The 19,325-nt window shown below is 42.5% G+C and overlaps 1 protein-coding gene across 1 annotated transcript in view; it reads left to right on the plus strand.

The window, feature by feature from the left end:
- LOC127436987 (proprotein convertase subtilisin/kexin type 5-like) overlaps positions 1–19,325 on the plus strand; it is a 49,174-nt gene that overhangs the window by 13,272 nt on the left and 16,577 nt on the right. The window contains exons 13-33 of the mRNA XM_051691546.1: positions 445–581; positions 3,197–3,316; positions 3,421–3,523; positions 3,683–3,873; positions 4,429–4,513; positions 4,629–4,732; positions 5,492–5,630; positions 5,735–5,850; positions 5,957–6,059; positions 7,241–7,377; positions 7,708–7,908; positions 8,030–8,098; positions 8,237–8,279; positions 8,375–8,517; positions 9,419–9,619; positions 11,754–11,837; positions 12,134–12,332; positions 12,911–13,125; positions 14,236–14,478; positions 14,758–14,991; positions 15,916–16,090. Of these exons, the coding sequence (XP_051547506.1) occupies positions 445–581; positions 3,197–3,316; positions 3,421–3,523; positions 3,683–3,873; positions 4,429–4,513; positions 4,629–4,732; positions 5,492–5,630; positions 5,735–5,850; positions 5,957–6,059; positions 7,241–7,377; positions 7,708–7,908; positions 8,030–8,098; positions 8,237–8,279; positions 8,375–8,517; positions 9,419–9,619; positions 11,754–11,837; positions 12,134–12,332; positions 12,911–13,125; positions 14,236–14,478; positions 14,758–14,991; positions 15,916–16,090 (3,042 nt within the window). The remainder of the gene's footprint in view (positions 1–444; positions 582–3,196; positions 3,317–3,420; positions 3,524–3,682; positions 3,874–4,428; positions 4,514–4,628; positions 4,733–5,491; positions 5,631–5,734; positions 5,851–5,956; positions 6,060–7,240; positions 7,378–7,707; positions 7,909–8,029; positions 8,099–8,236; positions 8,280–8,374; positions 8,518–9,418; positions 9,620–11,753; positions 11,838–12,133; positions 12,333–12,910; positions 13,126–14,235; positions 14,479–14,757; positions 14,992–15,915; positions 16,091–19,325) is intronic.

The raw sequence follows: 19,325 nt of genomic DNA on the forward strand, positions 1-19,325 counted from the left end.
GCCTTTTTCAAGTTTAGAGGGGAGAGCAAAGTTACAATTTAAAGAGGGGAATATACTATGGAAACAAACTGTGCTCGCTAATGGCGTTGTTAATATGCATGCACTGTCAGCTTCAGTTGTTTCAGCACCTTGTTCATTAAAGTAATTGATGCAAATCAGGTAATGGCGCAAACACGTCCAAAAGATCTGGAATACTTTACTTACAGAATTGTATTGTACTTGTTCTGCACTGTCTTATTTTCTGTGTTATGAGCCTTGACCTAAGCATTACAATGTCCGGTGAGGCACCTGAATTGGCTGTTTAAAATTGTGCACTTGATATTCCATTTATCAATTGCTTTACTCAGTGTATTGACACTTTTTATTTAAATTACAGCCCCAGTAAATGCCCTGGAAGATTATTGGACTATTATTTTATTGATTCTATTGATGTGTTCTGTCCAGACTGAATGATCACTCCACTGAGGGCTTCCAAAAGTGGGAGTTCCTGACAACACATTGCTGGGGGGAAAAACCAGCAGGAGACTGGATCCTAGAAATCAGAGATACACCGTCTCCACAGAGAAATAGCCGACTCCAAGGTGCCCATGCTTACAAGAAAGTACTTTGGCGATAGAACTGGAAATATGCATTGGATGTGTAAATGGAAGGGTGTTGTTGTCAGGGTTAGTGTTAAGAAGGTGTCCAGGACTCAAGTGCAGAGGACAAACAAAAGAGTTTATTAAATTAGGGCAACATTAGGTATCCTCAAAGTCCAAAAATGCAGTCCAAAAACAGGTGGCAGGACACCAACAGAACCAGGAGGGCATTGGCAGAGTAAATTGGAAGGGAGTCAGCCAAGAGGGGGTACCAGAAAGACAGACTAGGTGGATGCCAGAGGAGCAGGTAGGGAGGGTGGGATGGGGAGACCATGGGGTGGCTCTGGGTAGGGACCAGGGTCAAGCAGCTCAAGAGCATGAACAAGGTCAGAGCAGGCCTTGAAGAGCAGGACTGGAGAGGCCTTGGGGAGCTGCCACGGTAGTCAGTACTGGCTGAAGATCAGGGCCTGGCTGGACCAACCAGGGATCAGGACTTGAATGAGCTGACTTAAAATCAGGGTCTGACTGGTAAGAACTTGACTGGACTGACAGTAAAATCAGCATGGACAGAACAGGGAAGAGGAGAGCCCAACTGAGGTACGACCTTCACAATGGGTAGAGGGGAAAACGACTCCTGAAATGAGGGTTAAACAGAGCTTCAGATTAGAGGCAGTGATCGAACAGAGAGCTATAGTGGCAAATCCCTCAAGGGAACTGGCAGCTGTGTCTGGCTCTGGAAGCAGAGAAGCTTGTGTGACCAGTAGCTTCATAAGTGATAGATGTAGAGCTGACCTTGGGTGATGGGGAGATTGGAGTAGGGAGACAGAAGTCGTGGGGCAGCCAGTGAAACAAGACCAGGAGAAACTGACAGGGACACTGGGCCAGGACGGACACAAAGGGGAACCAGGCCTGGAAAGACTGACCAGCAAATGAGGTATGGAGGGACTGAATGGGATGCACACAGGAGAGCGGTGGCAACCCAGGAAATGCTGGCATCGACAGGGGACTCTGGAGGGGCGATGGCCTTTACATGGGACTCTGGACAGGCAATGTACTCCACATGGGACCCTGGAGTGGTGAAGGCCTCAACATAGGACTCTAGAGGGGCGACGGCCTCCTGGAACATAGGGGAAACAGCCTCAAAGGCCATGGCAGGTAACGCAGGTGTGGCCACCTCGGCAGTGGCAGGAAAATCTGATGGCCGGAAAACAGCCTCCTTGACCCTGGCAAGGAGATCTACTAGCTATAAAGCGGCTTTCACGGTTGCAACAGGGAGTTCTGGTGGCAAGGAAATGGCCTCCGTTGCCATATCAGGTAGAGTATCTGGCTGGGAAACAACCTCCTTAGCTTTGGACGGGAGCACAGGCAACAGGAAAACAGCTTCAGTGGCCATGACAGGAAGCGCTGGCAGCTGGGAACAGCCTCCATGGCCGAGACTAGGCTGGAAGGGTGAGAGCCCTCCTTCCAATCCTTCTTCTCTTACAGGGTTGAAGCGATGCTGAAGGCTGTGGGGATGCTGCAGCTGGTTAAGCCACTTTTGGGAAAACTGCTGCGGCTCTGGCAACCTCAGGGATAGATGCAGTGGCTCTGACCATCTCTGGGAAAGCTTCATCGGCTCCTACCACCTCAGTGAAAGCTGCAGCAAGAAGTGAGGCAGGACCGATCTTCCTCCTCCTTCTCCAATTATGAGTTATTGGAGGACTGGGGATTTGGATAGCTCAGGGTGGGGGGTGGGACAATCAACATGGGGGACAGACCATGGAGTGGGGTTTTAGACTCCCTGTGGTGGAAAACGTAGCCCACAAATTTCGGAAGGAAAGAATCCCCAGCCTTCTCATCTCCCAGGAGCTGAGGGGCTCGTTGAGGTAGGTGTGGAAAATGTAATTATGAGAAGCATCGTTGAAGTCCAGCCCATCTGCCATGATAAAGAAGTCACAGACAAAGTCCCTGACGTGAGCCTCCCCTTGATGTAGGGAATAGAGCTGGTCAAGCTAGAGCATTTGCTTTCTAATGGAGCCCTGGCGTGTGAGAGATGTGCAAAAGAAGTCCTCTTTTCTGGCCAGTTTGTTCTGTCAGGGTTAGTGTTAAGGAGGGGTCAAGGACTAAAGTGCAGAGGCAAAACAAAGAGTTTATTAAATAAAGGCAACATAAAATATCCCAGAAGGGAAAAAACACAGTCCAAAAAAGGTGGAGGACACAAACAGACTGGCTGGAAACAGGGGTTGACTAGAGGAGCTGGTTGGGTGGCCGAACCGGATGGGCAGAAGAAGCAAGCTGGCCAGGCCAGAGAATAATGCAGAGCTGGCAGGCACAAGCAACCTACAGGATTCAGCCAAGAGTCAGGAGTCTGTCTCATTTCTTAATCCGCCCCCTTGTTTGCCTTGTTAAGAAAAAAGACACAGGAGACCACATGGAAAGACAACCAAAACAGAAGCCATGTGCTCAATACAAACACAAAAGACAAGACATGGGTGTCAGGATTCTGACACAAAGAAATATAAACCAAGCTGACTAAGGTGACAGGTTCCTGACAGATGTCTAGAATACAATCTGTAATACATTGATATACAAACTTTAACAGCCTTGATTATTTGTAATAACCTATTTTTCTATATTAGGGAAACTGATAGAATGGTCTCTGGTTCTTTATGGCACGTCCATACATCCAGACACACGACATGAACAGCCCCGCTCTGCCCAGCTGCCATCTGAGGATGACACGACAGAAGAATACAATGGTGATTTGCCTGAATCTTTTTAAGTATACTGTATTCTTAAGCACACAAAGTGAAGATTATTTTTTATTTATATGTGCACATCTGTTCCCTTTTCTCTTCGTAAGGCTCTTGCAACCCTGAATGTAGTGAAGATGGCTGTGAGGGACCGGGACCTCACCAATGTGTCTCCTGTCTGCACTTTTTCCTCAAGTTCAAAAACAACACACAGTCAGCCAACTTCATTTCTCTCACTGGCATTTAAAAATTGGCAAACGTTGATAATAATACTAAACAGTACACCATCTTTATTAAAGCACTGAAATAAACCTAACAAGAAACTACCTGCAGTGATAGTTATAGGCTTTTCCTGTATCTGCATATGTCCAGGAGCTGTGTGTCTGAGTGTCCATCCGGCTTCTGGGGCGATAAGAAGAGATGTAAAAAGTGTTACTCCTCCTGTAAGTCATGTTTGGGGAGCCGCAGTGATCAGTGCACAGTCTGCAAGTCTGGATTCCATCTGAATGAGAAAAAGAACAGCTGTGTGACCAGCTGTGAGGATGGATACTACCTTTACAATGGTAAGTGTGATGCTACAAATTTTTATTACATTAAATAACAAAAACCCAAGTGGCATCTACAAACAAATATTGCTTCTCTCAGAACTTCACTTTCTTGAGCCATTTTTACAATTATGTTTAACAAACTGGTCTCGAGGTGATTTTTTTCAGTTTGTTCAACACTACTGGTGAAGAACTGCAAACTTCTGGCAAACATTTGCAGCGAATCGCAAGATCATTTAAATGTAAAATAAATTTGTGGCAAGTTTGTCAGAACTGTGGATGTTTTGTAAGGGTCATCACATTAATTATGGACATGTTAAACTAACTGTGACAACCAGAACGTGTCTAAATGTGAAGTCTTAATTTTTAACAGTATATCTATTGTTTTATAACCTCAACTTATTTGTGTGTTTGTGCTGTCTTACTTTCAAATAAATGTCATCTGATTTGATATTTTGTTATCTAATGCTATCACATTTGTACATTTTTAAGTGTGACTTATTTGACCAAATACCTTTTGGGGCCACTTAAAAATCTGACACACTTTGTGTGATTAATTTGTTTGTAATGCAGAGGACAACGTGTGCAGGAGGTGTAGTGAGAACTGCATGAAATGCACTTCAGCCACTGTTTGCACCGAGTGCTCTGAGGGCACAAGGTAATAGATTTTTATGACATTTTCAACCTTCTGAAATTGCATTGGTGTAAATGAGGCAGAGTAGCCTCTGTTCAGTGTGATCAGAGATGACAGTCTTTTTCTTTGTCCCTTTCAGTCTATTGGGCAATAGATGTCAAAAGAGTTGTGAGGCAGGCTGGTACTACAGTGAGCAGGGGGACTCATGTGAGCCCTGCCACCCAGCCTGTGCTACATGTGCTGGTACAATCTATAGAAACACTACAAATCATCAATAATTATGACATCCCTCCCTATGTATTCTGCTCCATAATGTTTTACAGTGTCTACATACTCTAGTCAAACAATCCTGAAGGAATGTATACAGGGTTCCTTTTGGAATTTCAGTCATAATTTGACCAATCCTGAAGCATCCAAAAAGAGTGACAGTGTTTACTAGATTACATGGTTTACTGGTGTTAAGTCATCATGACTGCGAAGTTGTAATGTTAGATATAACTTTACAGGGACAAGGTTACTAAGCGATTTTATTACACAAAAATCATGTTAACACGTTTAATGTTTATGTCTTGTGGCTGTACTTTTGAAACAATGTGTATTTAAATTTGTATGAACTGGCCCCATTCACTTGCACTGTAAATGCCTCAATGTAATAGCGATATTTTTTTTTTTTTTTTTTTTTTTTTGATAGACGAGGGATGAGTTGAAATAATTTTTTTGTGGTAATCAACATAATGCCACAAGTGCTGTCGACTGAGGTTAACTTGTTGTAAACCTGGAACATTCCTTTAATATTGACTCAAATGTGAATAAAAATTCCTGTAGGAATATCAGTTTTTCCAGTAGGATTCTTATTTGAAAATATCCTTAGAATAACTTTGGGTTGGTACAAATTTATTATAAAATTCCAATTGGAATCCTGTAGAAAATCTTTTAGAAGGTTTTGACAGGGGAGGTTGTATGAGTGTGTATGTGATGGTTTAACGACATGTCTTTGTACAGCTGCAGGTCTGGAGTCCTGTAACCGCTGTGCTGAAGACTACCTGATGGAGAACTGGAGATGTGTGTCCTCCTGCAGTCAAGGTTTCTATGCTGTTCAACTGAACTCAGACGGCTCAGATACACAGAGCACATGCAAGAGGTGTGTGTGCTATAACATCTCAGCTTTCCAGCAGTTATTGTCATCATATTTGACTGCTGTTTTGATTCTGAGGAGTGTGTGTATGTGTGTGCTCATCTGTGCAGGTGTGATTTGAGCTGTTTAGCCTGTGTTGGTCCAGGTAAAGGGAACTGCAGTGAGTGTGTAGATGGACACACACTTCAAAATGGCGTGTGTGTTCTCAGTCATAACTGTGGTGATGGTAAGTTTTATTCTACCTACAAACCTGTTAACACAATCTAAATATTTGATATGTATTGTGATGAATGCCAACAGACACAATTATGTTTCGTGTTTGTGTGTTCTAGGTGAGTATAAAGATGACAATGGAGAGTGCCAGGCATGTGATGTGTCCTGTCATAAATGTAAAGGTCCAAAAAGTGAAGACTGTCTCAGCTGCCCCAACACACGGTAAGAAAAACGTTTCCTTTTCACATTCAGTTTGTTAGTTTTACACTGTATTTTGCCGAGAAACAAGATTGATATACAGCTATGCTATACCAACAGTTCAGTCATGAAAACTCTTGATTTAGCATGTTAATCTGGGTGTGACAGATTGATAGGATATTGGTTTTGGCTGACTAGATCTGCTACGCTGCTGCTGCTGCTGCTGCAGAGCATACTGAGTTAAGTGTGGACATGTGGAGATGCTGCACAATTAGAAAAACACAAGACATGCTGCATCAAGCATGTATGACATGCTGCTGAACAATTAGACATAAATACAATCTCCCATGTAGAAGATTTAAACTCTCACACCGTGCAGCAGTGAAACCAGCTTACCTGCACACCTGCAAATTTGAAAGTTAGGCAAAGAGAGAGTACGCAAGTTGATTGGCTACACGATTACACATCAAAGGACCTATCAGCTTACACCATGTGAGCCAATTGTCTTGACTTATCACATGTGAGCCAGCTGATTGGCGAACAGATAAGAAGTTCATAGAACCTATCAGCTTGCGCCATTCAGAGATTCATGTCTAAACTTCATTTGTTCCCTTACCTGTTAGAAAAAAACAGATCTAACAAGCTTAAGGAGCCATTCAGACCAAACACGTTCTTTCACAAAAAATTTTTTTTTTTTTAAAATAGACACCACACAAAATATGATAACAGAATGCAGGTTTTCTTGAGGTTCACGTTTAAAAGTTTATGCACTTTTTAACTTGAAAGAGAGATTAAAAAACACACCGCTCCGGTACAGCGAGATGCAGCGCAAAGGTGAAAGACGTCCGTCTAACATGTAACAACAAAAAAACATGTTCAGAGTGAAAAGCCTCTAAGGTGGTCAAGTTAGTTTTTAAAACATGTTGATCAAGCTGTTATTGGAAAGTTGGTAGATTTGTTGTTGATTTAAGGTGGTCTGCCAGCGCTTACTAGCTTCACCAAGATGGTCTACCAGGTTGATCTTGACCCCACCAGCTAGTAGTTTAACTGATCAAGCATCCAAACAAGACTTGATCATCAAATTACCGAAAATGAGCAGCATGGGCCAAATAGAGAACATGTAAATCCAACTACCACTTTAAGCTGGTTTTAGCTGGATTTTCCAGCAGGATTATAATGTTATTTCTGCTCTGTTGCTGGTTTAGCTGGCTGGATGAGGGATATTGTGAGGTCACCTGCTCAAATGGGAAGTACCCATTCAATGGCCAGTGTCATCTCTGTGACCACACCTGTGACCAGTGTGTAGATGCTGGACCTGCTAACTGTACCAGCTGTGATACAGGTGAGGACTCCTTTACCATCTTAACCCATTTTAGTCCATTTGGTCAGTCTGGGATTACATGAATCAACTGTGGCAAGTTCTCCATGAAGATTGGAACAACCTATCTGCCAAAACCTATCTGCTTTATTTATTTATTTTTTTTTTTTAAACTGTATGCAAGTGTACCTAGGAGATTTGGTGCTGTTTTAAAGGGATAGGTTGGCCACCCCCCCAGTCAGATGAAAACAGAACCTGTTGCCTACCCTGAAAGTCCAAATGTCCACCCAAAAATTGTATCCTACTCCCGGCCCTGCATGGATGTATATTTTTTGTGTTTGGTTTGTGTTGTAGATAAATTTGGTGTGGACCGGTACCTGTATCATGGTGAATGTGTGGATGCGTGTCCTCAGGCTCATTTCCACATGACACTGAAGTCATGTGAGCCTTGTCCTGCACACTGCACACTCTGCTCCTCAGCATCACACTGTATCAGGTGTGAAGACTCCTTCTACATCGGTGACGGAGTCTGTAATCCTCTGGAGTGTGGAGAAGGTATGGCTAGTATCTTCCTACTCTGTACAGTGAAATACCATTAGTGATGCCATCATTTTTGCCTGTTTTACAGTTCAAGGAGAAAATCAATCAATTAAATGAATTCTGTGTCTGTATGTAGGGGAGGTGGAAGACCCAGAATATGATGTTTGCATGTCATGTGAAGAGGGATGCAAGAAGTGTGTTCTTTGTAAGTTATATCTGTTTTCTTTTCTTTTTTATTTGATGTATAGTGGTTGGCTGTAACAGGTCAGTTTGATGTCACATTTTTTAATAAACTGGATTGAGTTGACAAAAGATAATAGACATTACCTTCTATATTTTGCAGATAATCCCAAGCACTGTCTGTCCTGCACTAATGGGTATTACAAGTAAGAAGCGTTTGAATGAGTTAATATAAATATTTGCTAGCATGTACTTGCATGTGTTGGTCAGATCATGTGACTGAATCTTTCTGTGTGTGCAGGTATGAGGAGGGCTGCTACAAGCACTGTCCTGCCAAGACATACACAGTGGAGGAGAGCATGAGCTGTGTCTCGTGTGAACTTGATTGTGTCAGCTGTGATGAAGATGAATGTTACTGGTGTGAAGCTGACCTCTTCCTGTCAGGTAAGACCACAAGGTTATCTTGAGAAAACCTCTTACAGTACCATGAAGTTACAAATTGTCACTCATTCACTAGTCCAGGACTGAACCCTAACCAAGTAACCACCTAATAACAACTTCCGAGTGGCAAGGAACCTTTCTGTCCTCACTGAGTGGAAAATAATGAGTGAAGTGACAAAATCAAAGCTAGTCAGATTGTATATAATGCATTGTATAGCATACAGCTGTGTTGAGCACGAATGTAGACAAATTAGGTTTCACTGTGTGTGGGGCTGCCCAGCCTGAAGCAACAGAATTAAAAATCAAGGGACCATTATTATTGTTGTGACTGGTGAGGGTAAACAATTTTAAGATTTAATGGATTTAAGGATTCATCGCTAATAATTTAAGGCGGGTCAATAGTTGCCCCCTGGAAATCTTCAGGGGCATGTTTTACATTATTTACATTACATTACATTTTTACATTATATTGAAACATGTAAAAACATACATCATATCATCATTTTATGTCAAACACTTCTATAAATATAATGAAATGAAAAAATTATCAGTTGTTACACATTAAAAAACAGGAATTTCATTACAGGTGTATTTTTGCCCTGTAAAGTTTTAATTGTGGGGGCATTGTTGTCATGGGCTAGTTGGGACATGATGTAACATTTTGGTAATATGCAAAAAATAATACTAGTATAAAAGTAGATTGATGATCACATTTAGATGTGTGCTCTCAATTTGTACGTATGTAGGTTAAGATTCTGTGCAAGCTCAGCAACAAAGCACAATATAAATCTTTATTTTGACAAGACACAACATGATTTTGAAACATCTTAGAAACACTCACAACATATTTTATATTGACCAATTAATTGTAATAGGGCTTTCATGGGTTTATTGTCCTCTGCAGATGGGAAGTGTGTGCTGGAGTGCCTGGATGGTTTCTATGGTGATGAAGAATCTCAGGAGTGTGAGGAGTGTCACTCAGACTGCAGGACATGTAGCAGATCAGGGGATAATAACTGTGACAGCTGCAGTGATGGACTCACACTGGACAATGGACAATGTGTGTCTGAGGAGGACACCTGCCCTGCACAGACATACCTTACCGGTGAGAGACACACATCCTAGAAGAGCATTTTATTGCTCAAAGCTTGCTCTTCATAGCAGTTATATTTAATTAAAGTATTTTTGTTTCACCTAAAATTTCTTAGGATAAAATAATATAGGCACAAATGAGACAATTGTTGATACTGGAAGAGTATAGAGCTACAGTATAAAATTAATGAGGATAGCATACCTCAGATAATTTGATCTTGGAAGAATTTGATAAGAAATGTTTGCATTTATGTAGCTGGTGGTTATTAAAAAACAACACAGGATACAAAAATATCTTTTGGGGGTTTTATTCTGATGGCTGTTTTATAAAAAAGGACAGTGGTCGATGAGGCTGTATTGAAAAATGGAATAACAAATATAACAAATATATATATACTGTGAAGAACAATGTCCCAAATGAGAACAAAAATGATTCACTGAATTTCAGCACAATGAAAAATCAGTAGAAAGAAATACAACATAATGAAATACAGCAAATGAAATACGAAAAAATGAAATACAGTAATAAAATACGTTAGAGGCTAATGACAAAAGAAAATACAAACAAGGCATTAGTCCACCCATATGCCTCAACATACATACATCACCTTAATACACCTTAATACATGCTTATATCAATTCACAGCATCTGACACATGCTTAAATCACTCAAAGCATTTTATGCATTTAACACATGCTTAAATCACTCAAAGCATTTTATGCATTTAACACATGCTTAAATCAGTCACAGTATTTGACTTATTTTTAACCAGGCATTAAGGACATGTACAACAGTTTAAAACAATAGATTTCTCATATTTTCACATATAACACGTATTACACTTATTTGGAAAACACTCTGGGCTGTAAATCATTAAATAAGATATGATTAATACTATATTTACAAACCCACATGTGTGCACAGAATGTGGTCAAACTCCACACATGCAATCCATATGCATCCTTCAAAAATAACCCATAGCAAACACTCAATTTTAACATAAATGCAACATACATGTAAAATGTGATATTTACCCAAAGAACTCTCAAACGATTAACAAAACCAGAAGCTCTATTGCACAACGCACGTTCTGACGTGTCTAACATGAGAAAGTGCTGGAAAGTGGGCGTCGCAGAGCTCCGGTGTCGCAGAACTCCAGTCTTAAAGGGGTGACATCCAATTTATGACTAGAGTTAAATTACATGAAATTTATCCACTTGGCTACATTTATATTGAAATTTTTGACTTTTGCTTACAGACTTTGGTATCTTGGTAAGTCTGAGCACAGTTTGAAACATTGTTCAGAACTCTTTTGAAATTACAAGAGCCTTTTTTAAGGAAGAAATTCTAAGAAGCTAAAGACTCAACCAAAAGTCTCAATTTGCTCTCCATTTAATCTATTTTGTATCTAGAAACAATTAAGATATTGATGAGATATCATTGTTTGACTATGAGATTATATAAGGCAATTGATGATTTCATAAAGATGTTATGATAAATATTAATATGAGGATGGAGCAGGATCGTGCTGAAAACACAAACCTGACAAAAGAGCCTTTAATTTCAGAGTGTTTAATCACTGTGCTTCACAATTAGATGCTTCAGACCAAGCCACAGTACTATACAATGAGCTTTTTAAAGTGGCTAGGTTTCGAAGAGCCTACTGTTTTATTAACAGACTATGATCAAGACCCTGGAAAACTTTTACTATCATATAGAATTGATTTAGCACTGTAAGCCTATCAAATTTTTAATTAACATTTTAGACATATACAATATAATAAATAAAGGTTCTTCAGTGGTTCTTTGAAGCACCTTGGGTTCAGCAGAGATGCCTCTTCTTGTTGGGAAAGGTTTTTACTGGATGGGCTTCTTGAAGTTTATTTTATTTGCCAGGTAAAGGCCATACAAGGAATTTGGAGTTGGTTATATGGTTCTTTCGAAATTATTTGGCTCATACAAAAGTTTGGTTCTAGGTCATATTTGTTAAAAGAGGAAAGCCCTCCTGTGTTCTCTCAATGCAATACTGAATTGGTGGTATTTTGGAATGTAAAATGTTGGCATCAGAATGTAAAACTCTTATTGGTTTTTAAATGAAACTTTATTTTTGAGAAGGTTACTACTGTTTTCTGCTCTCATCTATCAGATTATGGGGAATGTGATGCTTGTCACTCTTCATGTAAATCCTGCTGGGGCAGATTGAAGAATCAATGCAACACTTGTGTCAAAGGTCTGATTGCTATCTCTCTCTCTCTCTCTCTCTCTCTCTCTCTCTCTCTCTGTGCGCACACCTTTCCTTCAGTCTCCTGCTCTCTGCACTCAAATGTGAGCCTGATTTATAAATGTTGTATAATAAATGCAAACATTGGATGGATGATGGATGGATGGTTGTTTGGTTGGTTGGGTGTTTGATTGGTTCATTGGATAGATGGATGGATGGATGGATGCATGGGCCGATATTTAGATTTTACATTGTGTTTTACATTTTTACATATTTTCCATGTGTTTTTAACCTGTGTTTTTCAGGTCAGTATCTGAATGTGGATCAGATGTGTGTGGCTCAATGCCCGGCGGGCAGTTTTGGCAGTAAGGAAACTGGTCACTGTGAGACGTGTCCTCAGGGTTGTGCCCAGTGCGAGGATGAACAGCTCTGCACAGGCTGCCAGTCAGCACGTAAAAACCCTCTTTATCTGCAGGCTGGACAGTGTGTGCGCAAGTGTACTAGGTTAGAGCCATTTACAAACATCTAAATACATGTGAATGAGAAATTAATGAAATACTTTAATGCCTTTACAATCATATATCATCCCTGCATTAACAGCACTAATATTTACAAAAAAGTTCCAACAATCCAACAAGTCAGTGTAAACAAAGGTGAAATGATATTGAAGAGGTGACAATGAATAGACATTATTATTTAGATTATACAGATTTAGATTTTAAAGGGATCGTTCCATAATTTATTATTGTTATTTTTTCCCCCATTTTATAATTTTTCAGCAAGGTCCACTTATAATGTTAGTCAAAGTTTCTTGCACCAAACACAGCCATAATTTAGTTTAACATGACTGTTTTCTACCCTTTATCTGACCCTTAGAATTAAATGGGCTGTTTTTTTTTTTTTTTTTTTTTGTTTGTTTTTGCTACATAATGTATTCATCAGATTTTGGAAAGAAAAAAGCTAAAAACATCTTAATGGGTTTTGAATTCTGAAAAATATAACATCCTTGATGGTCATTTTTAGTGTTGCTGTATGTAGTAATAGTGTGTATTTATGTGCATGCATACTATACATATGTTCAGAGGATATCCTATAGGACAAGTGTGTAAGAGCTCTGCATCTGGTTGTGCAACATGTGAGAGCAACGCCACACACTGTCTTAGCTGTGAAGACACACTACTGCTTCACAAACATGAGTGTGTGTCAAGCTGTCCATCTGCATACACAGTGAGGGGTGGGGAGTGTGTACGCTGTCCTGACAGCTGTGTGCTCTGCTCTGAGGATGGCCTGTGCACAGGTGAGACTGAAACACACCAACCTGACAATGTTGATTATTCATTGTTTATGTGAGATACTGTACATTCAGGAATGAAAAATAGAGATGAGTTATCAAAATGGTTGTGAATAGATTCATAATTAGTCATGATTAAGCACAATACATTTTTTTGTAGTTAGAACAAGTGATTTTATTTTAAATTTGCCTAAATTTAAAGTGGTGATATTTCATATCACCATGTAACAATATAAGGATGGGCAAGGAGGCGGGAACCAGCTGAACAGTCAAAGTAAAGTTTAATAAGAAACTCAACATAACATAAACATGAGGACACACAGACACAAATGCAGCGCGGCCACGTGCATCTCTTTCTCTCCCGAACTGGCGCCTCCGGCCCCTTTATCTCGCTCTCCCGCTGATCAGCTGATTCAGCGCCAGCTGTGCACCATCACAGCCCGACCACACATTCCTCCTCATAACACTCCTCCCCCGCCCCATTCAGGCCGGGGCGCCACCGGATTCCTTCAGCTCTCGGCGGTCGGCAGCGACCCCTCCGTCCCCAGGCAGATGGCCGCGGCTGCTCCCCTGGCGGATGGCAGTGGTGAGGACTCTACTACAGCGCATCCCTCCTCCCTCCTGGGTTTTGGCACCACTGTAACAGTATAAGGATGGGCAAGGAGGAGGCGGGAACCGGCTGAACAGTCAATGTAAAGTTTAATAAGAAACTCAACATTCAAAAAAAACATAAGGACATACAGACACACATGCAGCACGGCCGCATGCGTCTCTCTCTCTCTCCCGAACTGGTGCCGCCGGCTCCCCTTTATCTTGCTCTCCCACTGATCAGCTGATTCAGCGCCAGCCATGCACCATCACGGCCCAGCCATGCCCTGCTCCTCGTCACACACCATACTAGTCTTTAGAAATCACACTGAATGAAACAGTTGTAATGTCAAATTAGGTAAATTCTTTAATGATGATAAATAAATTGAATGGTATTTCACATAAGTGAATCTCAAAACTAACACATTAACTTTGGCAGCCCAAGTTATCAAGTATATTCACGTACATTGTTCTATCTCTCACTTTCTCTCTTTTCTTCATCCATCCTCTAACCATGTACGGTACCAGACTGTAAGGAAGACTTTTTCCTGCATGTGGGTCAGTGTACCGTGGTGTGCCCTGATGGATTTTTTAAAGACACAGTGCGAGGCGTTTGTGAGCGCTGTCACCCAGACTGTGAATTATGTGATGGGCCTGAATCAAACAACTGTGATGCCTGCTCTGATCCTGACAGCATGCTCCATAATGGAGCATGTCTACTGCCCTGCCCCTCACATACATATAGGGAGAGCCGCTCCAAAGAGTGTATGGGTGAGTTTGTTACTTTTACATGTTCTATCATCAGTATTTGTAAAAATCAAAAACACATTTCACAATTGTATCTTAGCAATTCTGCCATTTAATATTAATTTGGAAAAAATGTGTGCAAGTGTACCAAGGACAACTGTTGCTGTTTTAAAGACAAAGGGTGGTCACACCAAATATTAATTTAGTTTGATCATGTTTACTTCACTTTTTATGAAGTTAATTGATAAAAAAGAATTCAATTAAATTGAATAAGCCTGTCTTATTTCTTTTGTTGTCATGCAGCCTGTGACAGTTCCTGTCTGACCTGTTCTGATCCTCAAGACACCTCCTGCACCAGCTGCTCTGAGGGTCTGGCGATGGACGCCCACGGGCGCTGTGCCACACCCACCACCTGCCCATCACATCACTACAGCAACCAGGATGGAGAGTGTCACTTGTGTCACAAATACTGCCATGAGTGCTCCGGCCCACACCAGAACCAATGCCTCAACTGCAACCAGAAGCACTATCTACTGAGTGAGTTCATGCTGTGTTGGAGTTCATGAAATGTTGACTGATGCTAGCAGATTTACAAATGGAAGAGGATGAGGGCTGCAGACCTGTTGAATTATTAATTAGCAGGTTGCATTGACTCATGGTGGCATGCTTGAGTTAAAATAAATCTTTAAATTCAGTCTTGACAACTCGCAGAAAGATTTAGCATGTTAATGTCGGTATGACATATTGATAGGATATTGGTCTTGGCAGACTAGATCTGCTACGCTGCTGCTGCTGGTGGACGAGTACGGAGACCTGCTATTGCTAGAACATGCACAGACATACTGAGTCACCATGTGGACATGTTGGTGCTGCACATTTAGACAAAACGCAACACATGCTGCACAGATAGACATTACAAACAATCCCCATGTAGCAGATCTAGGCACGTGGTGCTGGGGTGGAGGTGGGTTTCAGAGAAAAACTCTTGCAGTGCACTGCAGTGAAACCAGCTTATCTGCAAAACTGAGCCATTCTTAGACAAAGAGAGAGATGTAAGTTGATTGGCTGCCCGATTTCACATCAAAGGACCAATCAGCTTACACCATGTGATAATTTCAGCAGACATTACCTAGTTTAAAGAGAAATTTTATCCAAATATATAAAATTCTGTCTTCTCCCCACCCTTGTATAGCTTTTTTCTTTTCTCCTTTTGAACATGTTCAGGCTGCTCTTTTCCAAGCAGTACAAGTGGATGGTGATTAAAGTGCTTAAAAAAACAACAACAAATAAAGCACCATAAATGTTCATAAAAGTAGTACATACAACTCATGCAAAATATTTCAGGTCTTTAGCTTTGTGTGAGGAACCAACTAAATGTATGTTATTATTCACTTAAACTCACAATTTAAAATTGCATTGTAGTGATTTTAGTGTAAACAAAAGGTTCCATTGTATCCACAGATGGCAGCTGTGTGGATGAGTGTCCAAAAGGATTTTTCATTGGGGAGACACAGCGCTGTGAACCCTGTCATCCAAACTGCCTGAGCTGCATGGGACGACACAGCCATGAGTGTCTGAGCTGCAGAGAATACCTGTTCAGGGACAGCAAAGAATGCGTGGACACATGTCGATCTGGGTAACTACAATACCATACAGAATATCCATAGATTACAATGTTGCTCTATAACAGTTGAATGAAAATTAAACTGAATAGTAGATTATGGGATATACTGTCACATATTCCATGTTTTTGTGTTGACTTTTATGTTGAAATTCTTGTTTAGTTCCTTTTTCCTGTTAGTTTGTAGTCCTTTTGTAGTTTCATTTTATGATTGGTTTTCCCCTGCTTGTTTTCCCCAGGTGTTCCTCGTTTCCTTGTTTGCCCATGTGTATTTAAGCCCTTGTTTCCCCTGGTTTCTTTGTCAGTCTTTACATGTGTTGTCATGTTCTGTGCCTGATTTCCCATGTTTTTGTTTCGTTTTATTCTGAGTTACTTTGTTCATCTTTTGTTTTTCATTAAAGCTGCATTTAGATCCTCATTTCTCGTCTGCCTCGTCACAGAAAGACTGACCATCAGAAATGGATCTAGCAGTGTGCTTTGTCCAGTTGAGCCGAGCGAACTTACCAATTAGAGAATACTCTCGTCTGTTTAGCACCATTGCCAGATACACGGGATTTACCGATTCCCACTTGTCCTTGTATCAGATCGGCCTCATAGCTTACAAGTGGAGGGAATTGCCGGAGACCGGTGATTACACGTGGGAGGAATATGTGGAGTTAATTTTAGAGACATTCACTTCAGAGGTACCTCCTCTCTCAACCCCGGTTCCGGTTTCCGAGTCTTCCACGCCTCAGCCTGTTCCATGTCATGTCACAGCCAAACCTCAGCCTGCTTAACACTATGTCACAGCCAAACCTCAGCCTGCTCTATGTCATGTCACAGCCAAACCTCAGCCTGCTCTATGCCATGTCACAGCCAAACCTCCGCCTGCTCCACGCCATGCCACAGCTACGCCTGAGTCTGCTCCACGCCATATCACCACCAAGTTTAAGTCTACTCCACGCCATACCACAGCCCAGCCTCCCACGGCCCTTGTTTCCAAGTTAAATTATCCACCACTTGTCAGTACTCTCGTCTGCCTCGGCCAACGCCCACGCCTGCCATGGCCAATGAGCTAGTACCCTCGTCCGTCCCAGAGCCAGCGTTGCCAACTTAGGCCATCCAGAGGAGGAAGAGAAGAAAAGTTTCTGTTCCCACGGAGGTCGTCCCCGAGTCTTCGCTCATGCCTGCGACCACAGAGGTCGTCCCCGAGTCTTCGCTCATGCCCACGACCACAGAGGTCATTCCCAAGTCTCTTCCCGTGTATACGACCATGGGGGTCATTCCCGAGTCTCCGCCCATGACTACGGAGGTCGTTCCTGAGTCTCTGCTGGTGCCCACGACCACAGAGGTCGTTCCTGAGTCTCTGCCCATGTTCATGACCTAGGAGGTCGTTCCCGAGTCTCCGCCTATGCCCTCGACTACAGAGGTCGTTCCCAAGTCTCATCCCATGTACACGACCACAGAGGTCGTTTCCGAGTCTCTGCCCATGCCCACGACCACAGAGGTCATTCCTGAGTCCCTTCCCATGTTCGCAACCACGGAGGTCGTTTCCCATTCATCCAGGACTCTTTGTCTCAAGCCTCCCATGGCTCCGCCCCCAGAGTATTCCACGGCTCCACCCCCAGAGTCTTCCACGGCTCCGCCCGCTCCCCCAGAGACTATTCCTCCAGCGGCTCCGCCCACTCCCCCAGAGACTATTTCCTCAGCAGCTCCACGGATGGCCAGGAGATCAGGGAGACCAGAGCAGATCAGGCAGATGGCCAGGAGACCAAGGAAATTACCTCAAGGTGGGGACTGGGTCAGGAGTCCTGGGAGGCGGCCACAGGACCGAGACAGGGTCAGGAGTCCTGGGAGGCGGCTGCAGGGCCCCCAGAGACTATTCCTCCAGTGGCTCCGCCCACTCCCCCAGAGACTATTCCTCCAGCGGCTCCGCCCACTCCCCCAGAGACTATTCCTCCAGCGGCTCCGCCCACTCCACCAGAGACTCCTCCTACAGTGGCTCTACTGCCTGACCCTGTCCTGCAGCTGCCTCCCAGGCCTCCTGACCCTGTCTCGGCCCTGCGGCCGCCTCCCAGGACTCCTGGCCTTTTCTCGGTCCTGTGGCCGCCTCCCAGGACTCCTGACCCAGTCCCCACCTTGAGGTCATCTCCTTGGTCTCCTGGCCATCCGCCTGATCTGCTCTGGTCTCCCTGGTCTCCTAGCCATCCGCCTGATCTTCCCTGGTCTCCTGACCATCCGACTGATCTGCCGTGGTCTCCCTGGTCTTCTGGCTGTCCGCCTGATCTGCCCTGGTCTCCCTGGTCTCCTGGCCGTCCGCCTGATCTGCCCTGGTCTCCCTGGTCTCCTGGCCATCTGCCTGATCTGCTCTGGTCTACTTGGTCCTCCAAGCCTGCAGCGTCACTCTGGCTCTCCATCCCTCTGGCTCCACCTTGGTTTCAAGCCTCCCTGTCTTTTCCTTGTTCCTCTGCTCCTCTTGCCCCTTGTGCCCCCTTGAACTGCCTGTTTTACCCCTTGTGCACCCCTGAACTACCTGTTTTCCCCCACACTCCATGGACAATTTGTTTTTGTTTTTTGGAGCGTCTGAAATCCGCTCCTTAAAAGGGGGGCTCTGTCACATATTCCTTGTTTTTGTGTTGACTTTGTTGAAATTCTTGTTTAGTTCCTGTTTCCTGTTAGATTGTTGTCCTTTTGTAGTTTAATTTTATGATTGGTTTTCCCCTGATTGTTTTCCCCAGGTGTTCCTCGTTTCCTTGTTTGCCCATGTGTATTTAAGCCCTTGTTTCCCCTGTTTTCTTTGTCAGTCTTTACATGTGTTGTCATGTTCTGTGCCTGGTTTCCCGTGTTTTTGTTTCATTTTATTCTGAGTTACTTTGTTCATCTTTTGTTTTTCATTAATGCTGCATTTAGATCCTCATTTCTCGTCTGCCTCGTCACATATAGTGTATTTTAATGGTTGTGCAATTTTTTGAATACTTCCAGATACAGTATGATGAATAATATTTGTGTTAATAATAGGCCGATAGATCGGCAAGGCCGATAAATCATCCAATTTTTGAGACTGGAAGTATCGGCTGAAAACCGGGCCTAAGTAGCTGAATAACTGAAGTGTTCCAGTTTTGTTCGTTTCAGAATCTACAGGATAATGCACATTTTCTGTTTTCAAATAGTTTTAAATGCATTGAGTAATTATTGTGTTAAATACTTGTTTATTTCAGTAAAAAAATAAAAAAAAATAAAAAATTGAGACTAACAGCATTGGCCACTATAA

This window comes from Myxocyprinus asiaticus, chromosome 4 (assembly GCF_019703515.2).
Source record: "Myxocyprinus asiaticus isolate MX2 ecotype Aquarium Trade chromosome 4, UBuf_Myxa_2, whole genome shotgun sequence".
NCBI lineage: Eukaryota > Metazoa > Chordata > Actinopteri > Cypriniformes > Catostomidae > Myxocyprinus > Myxocyprinus asiaticus.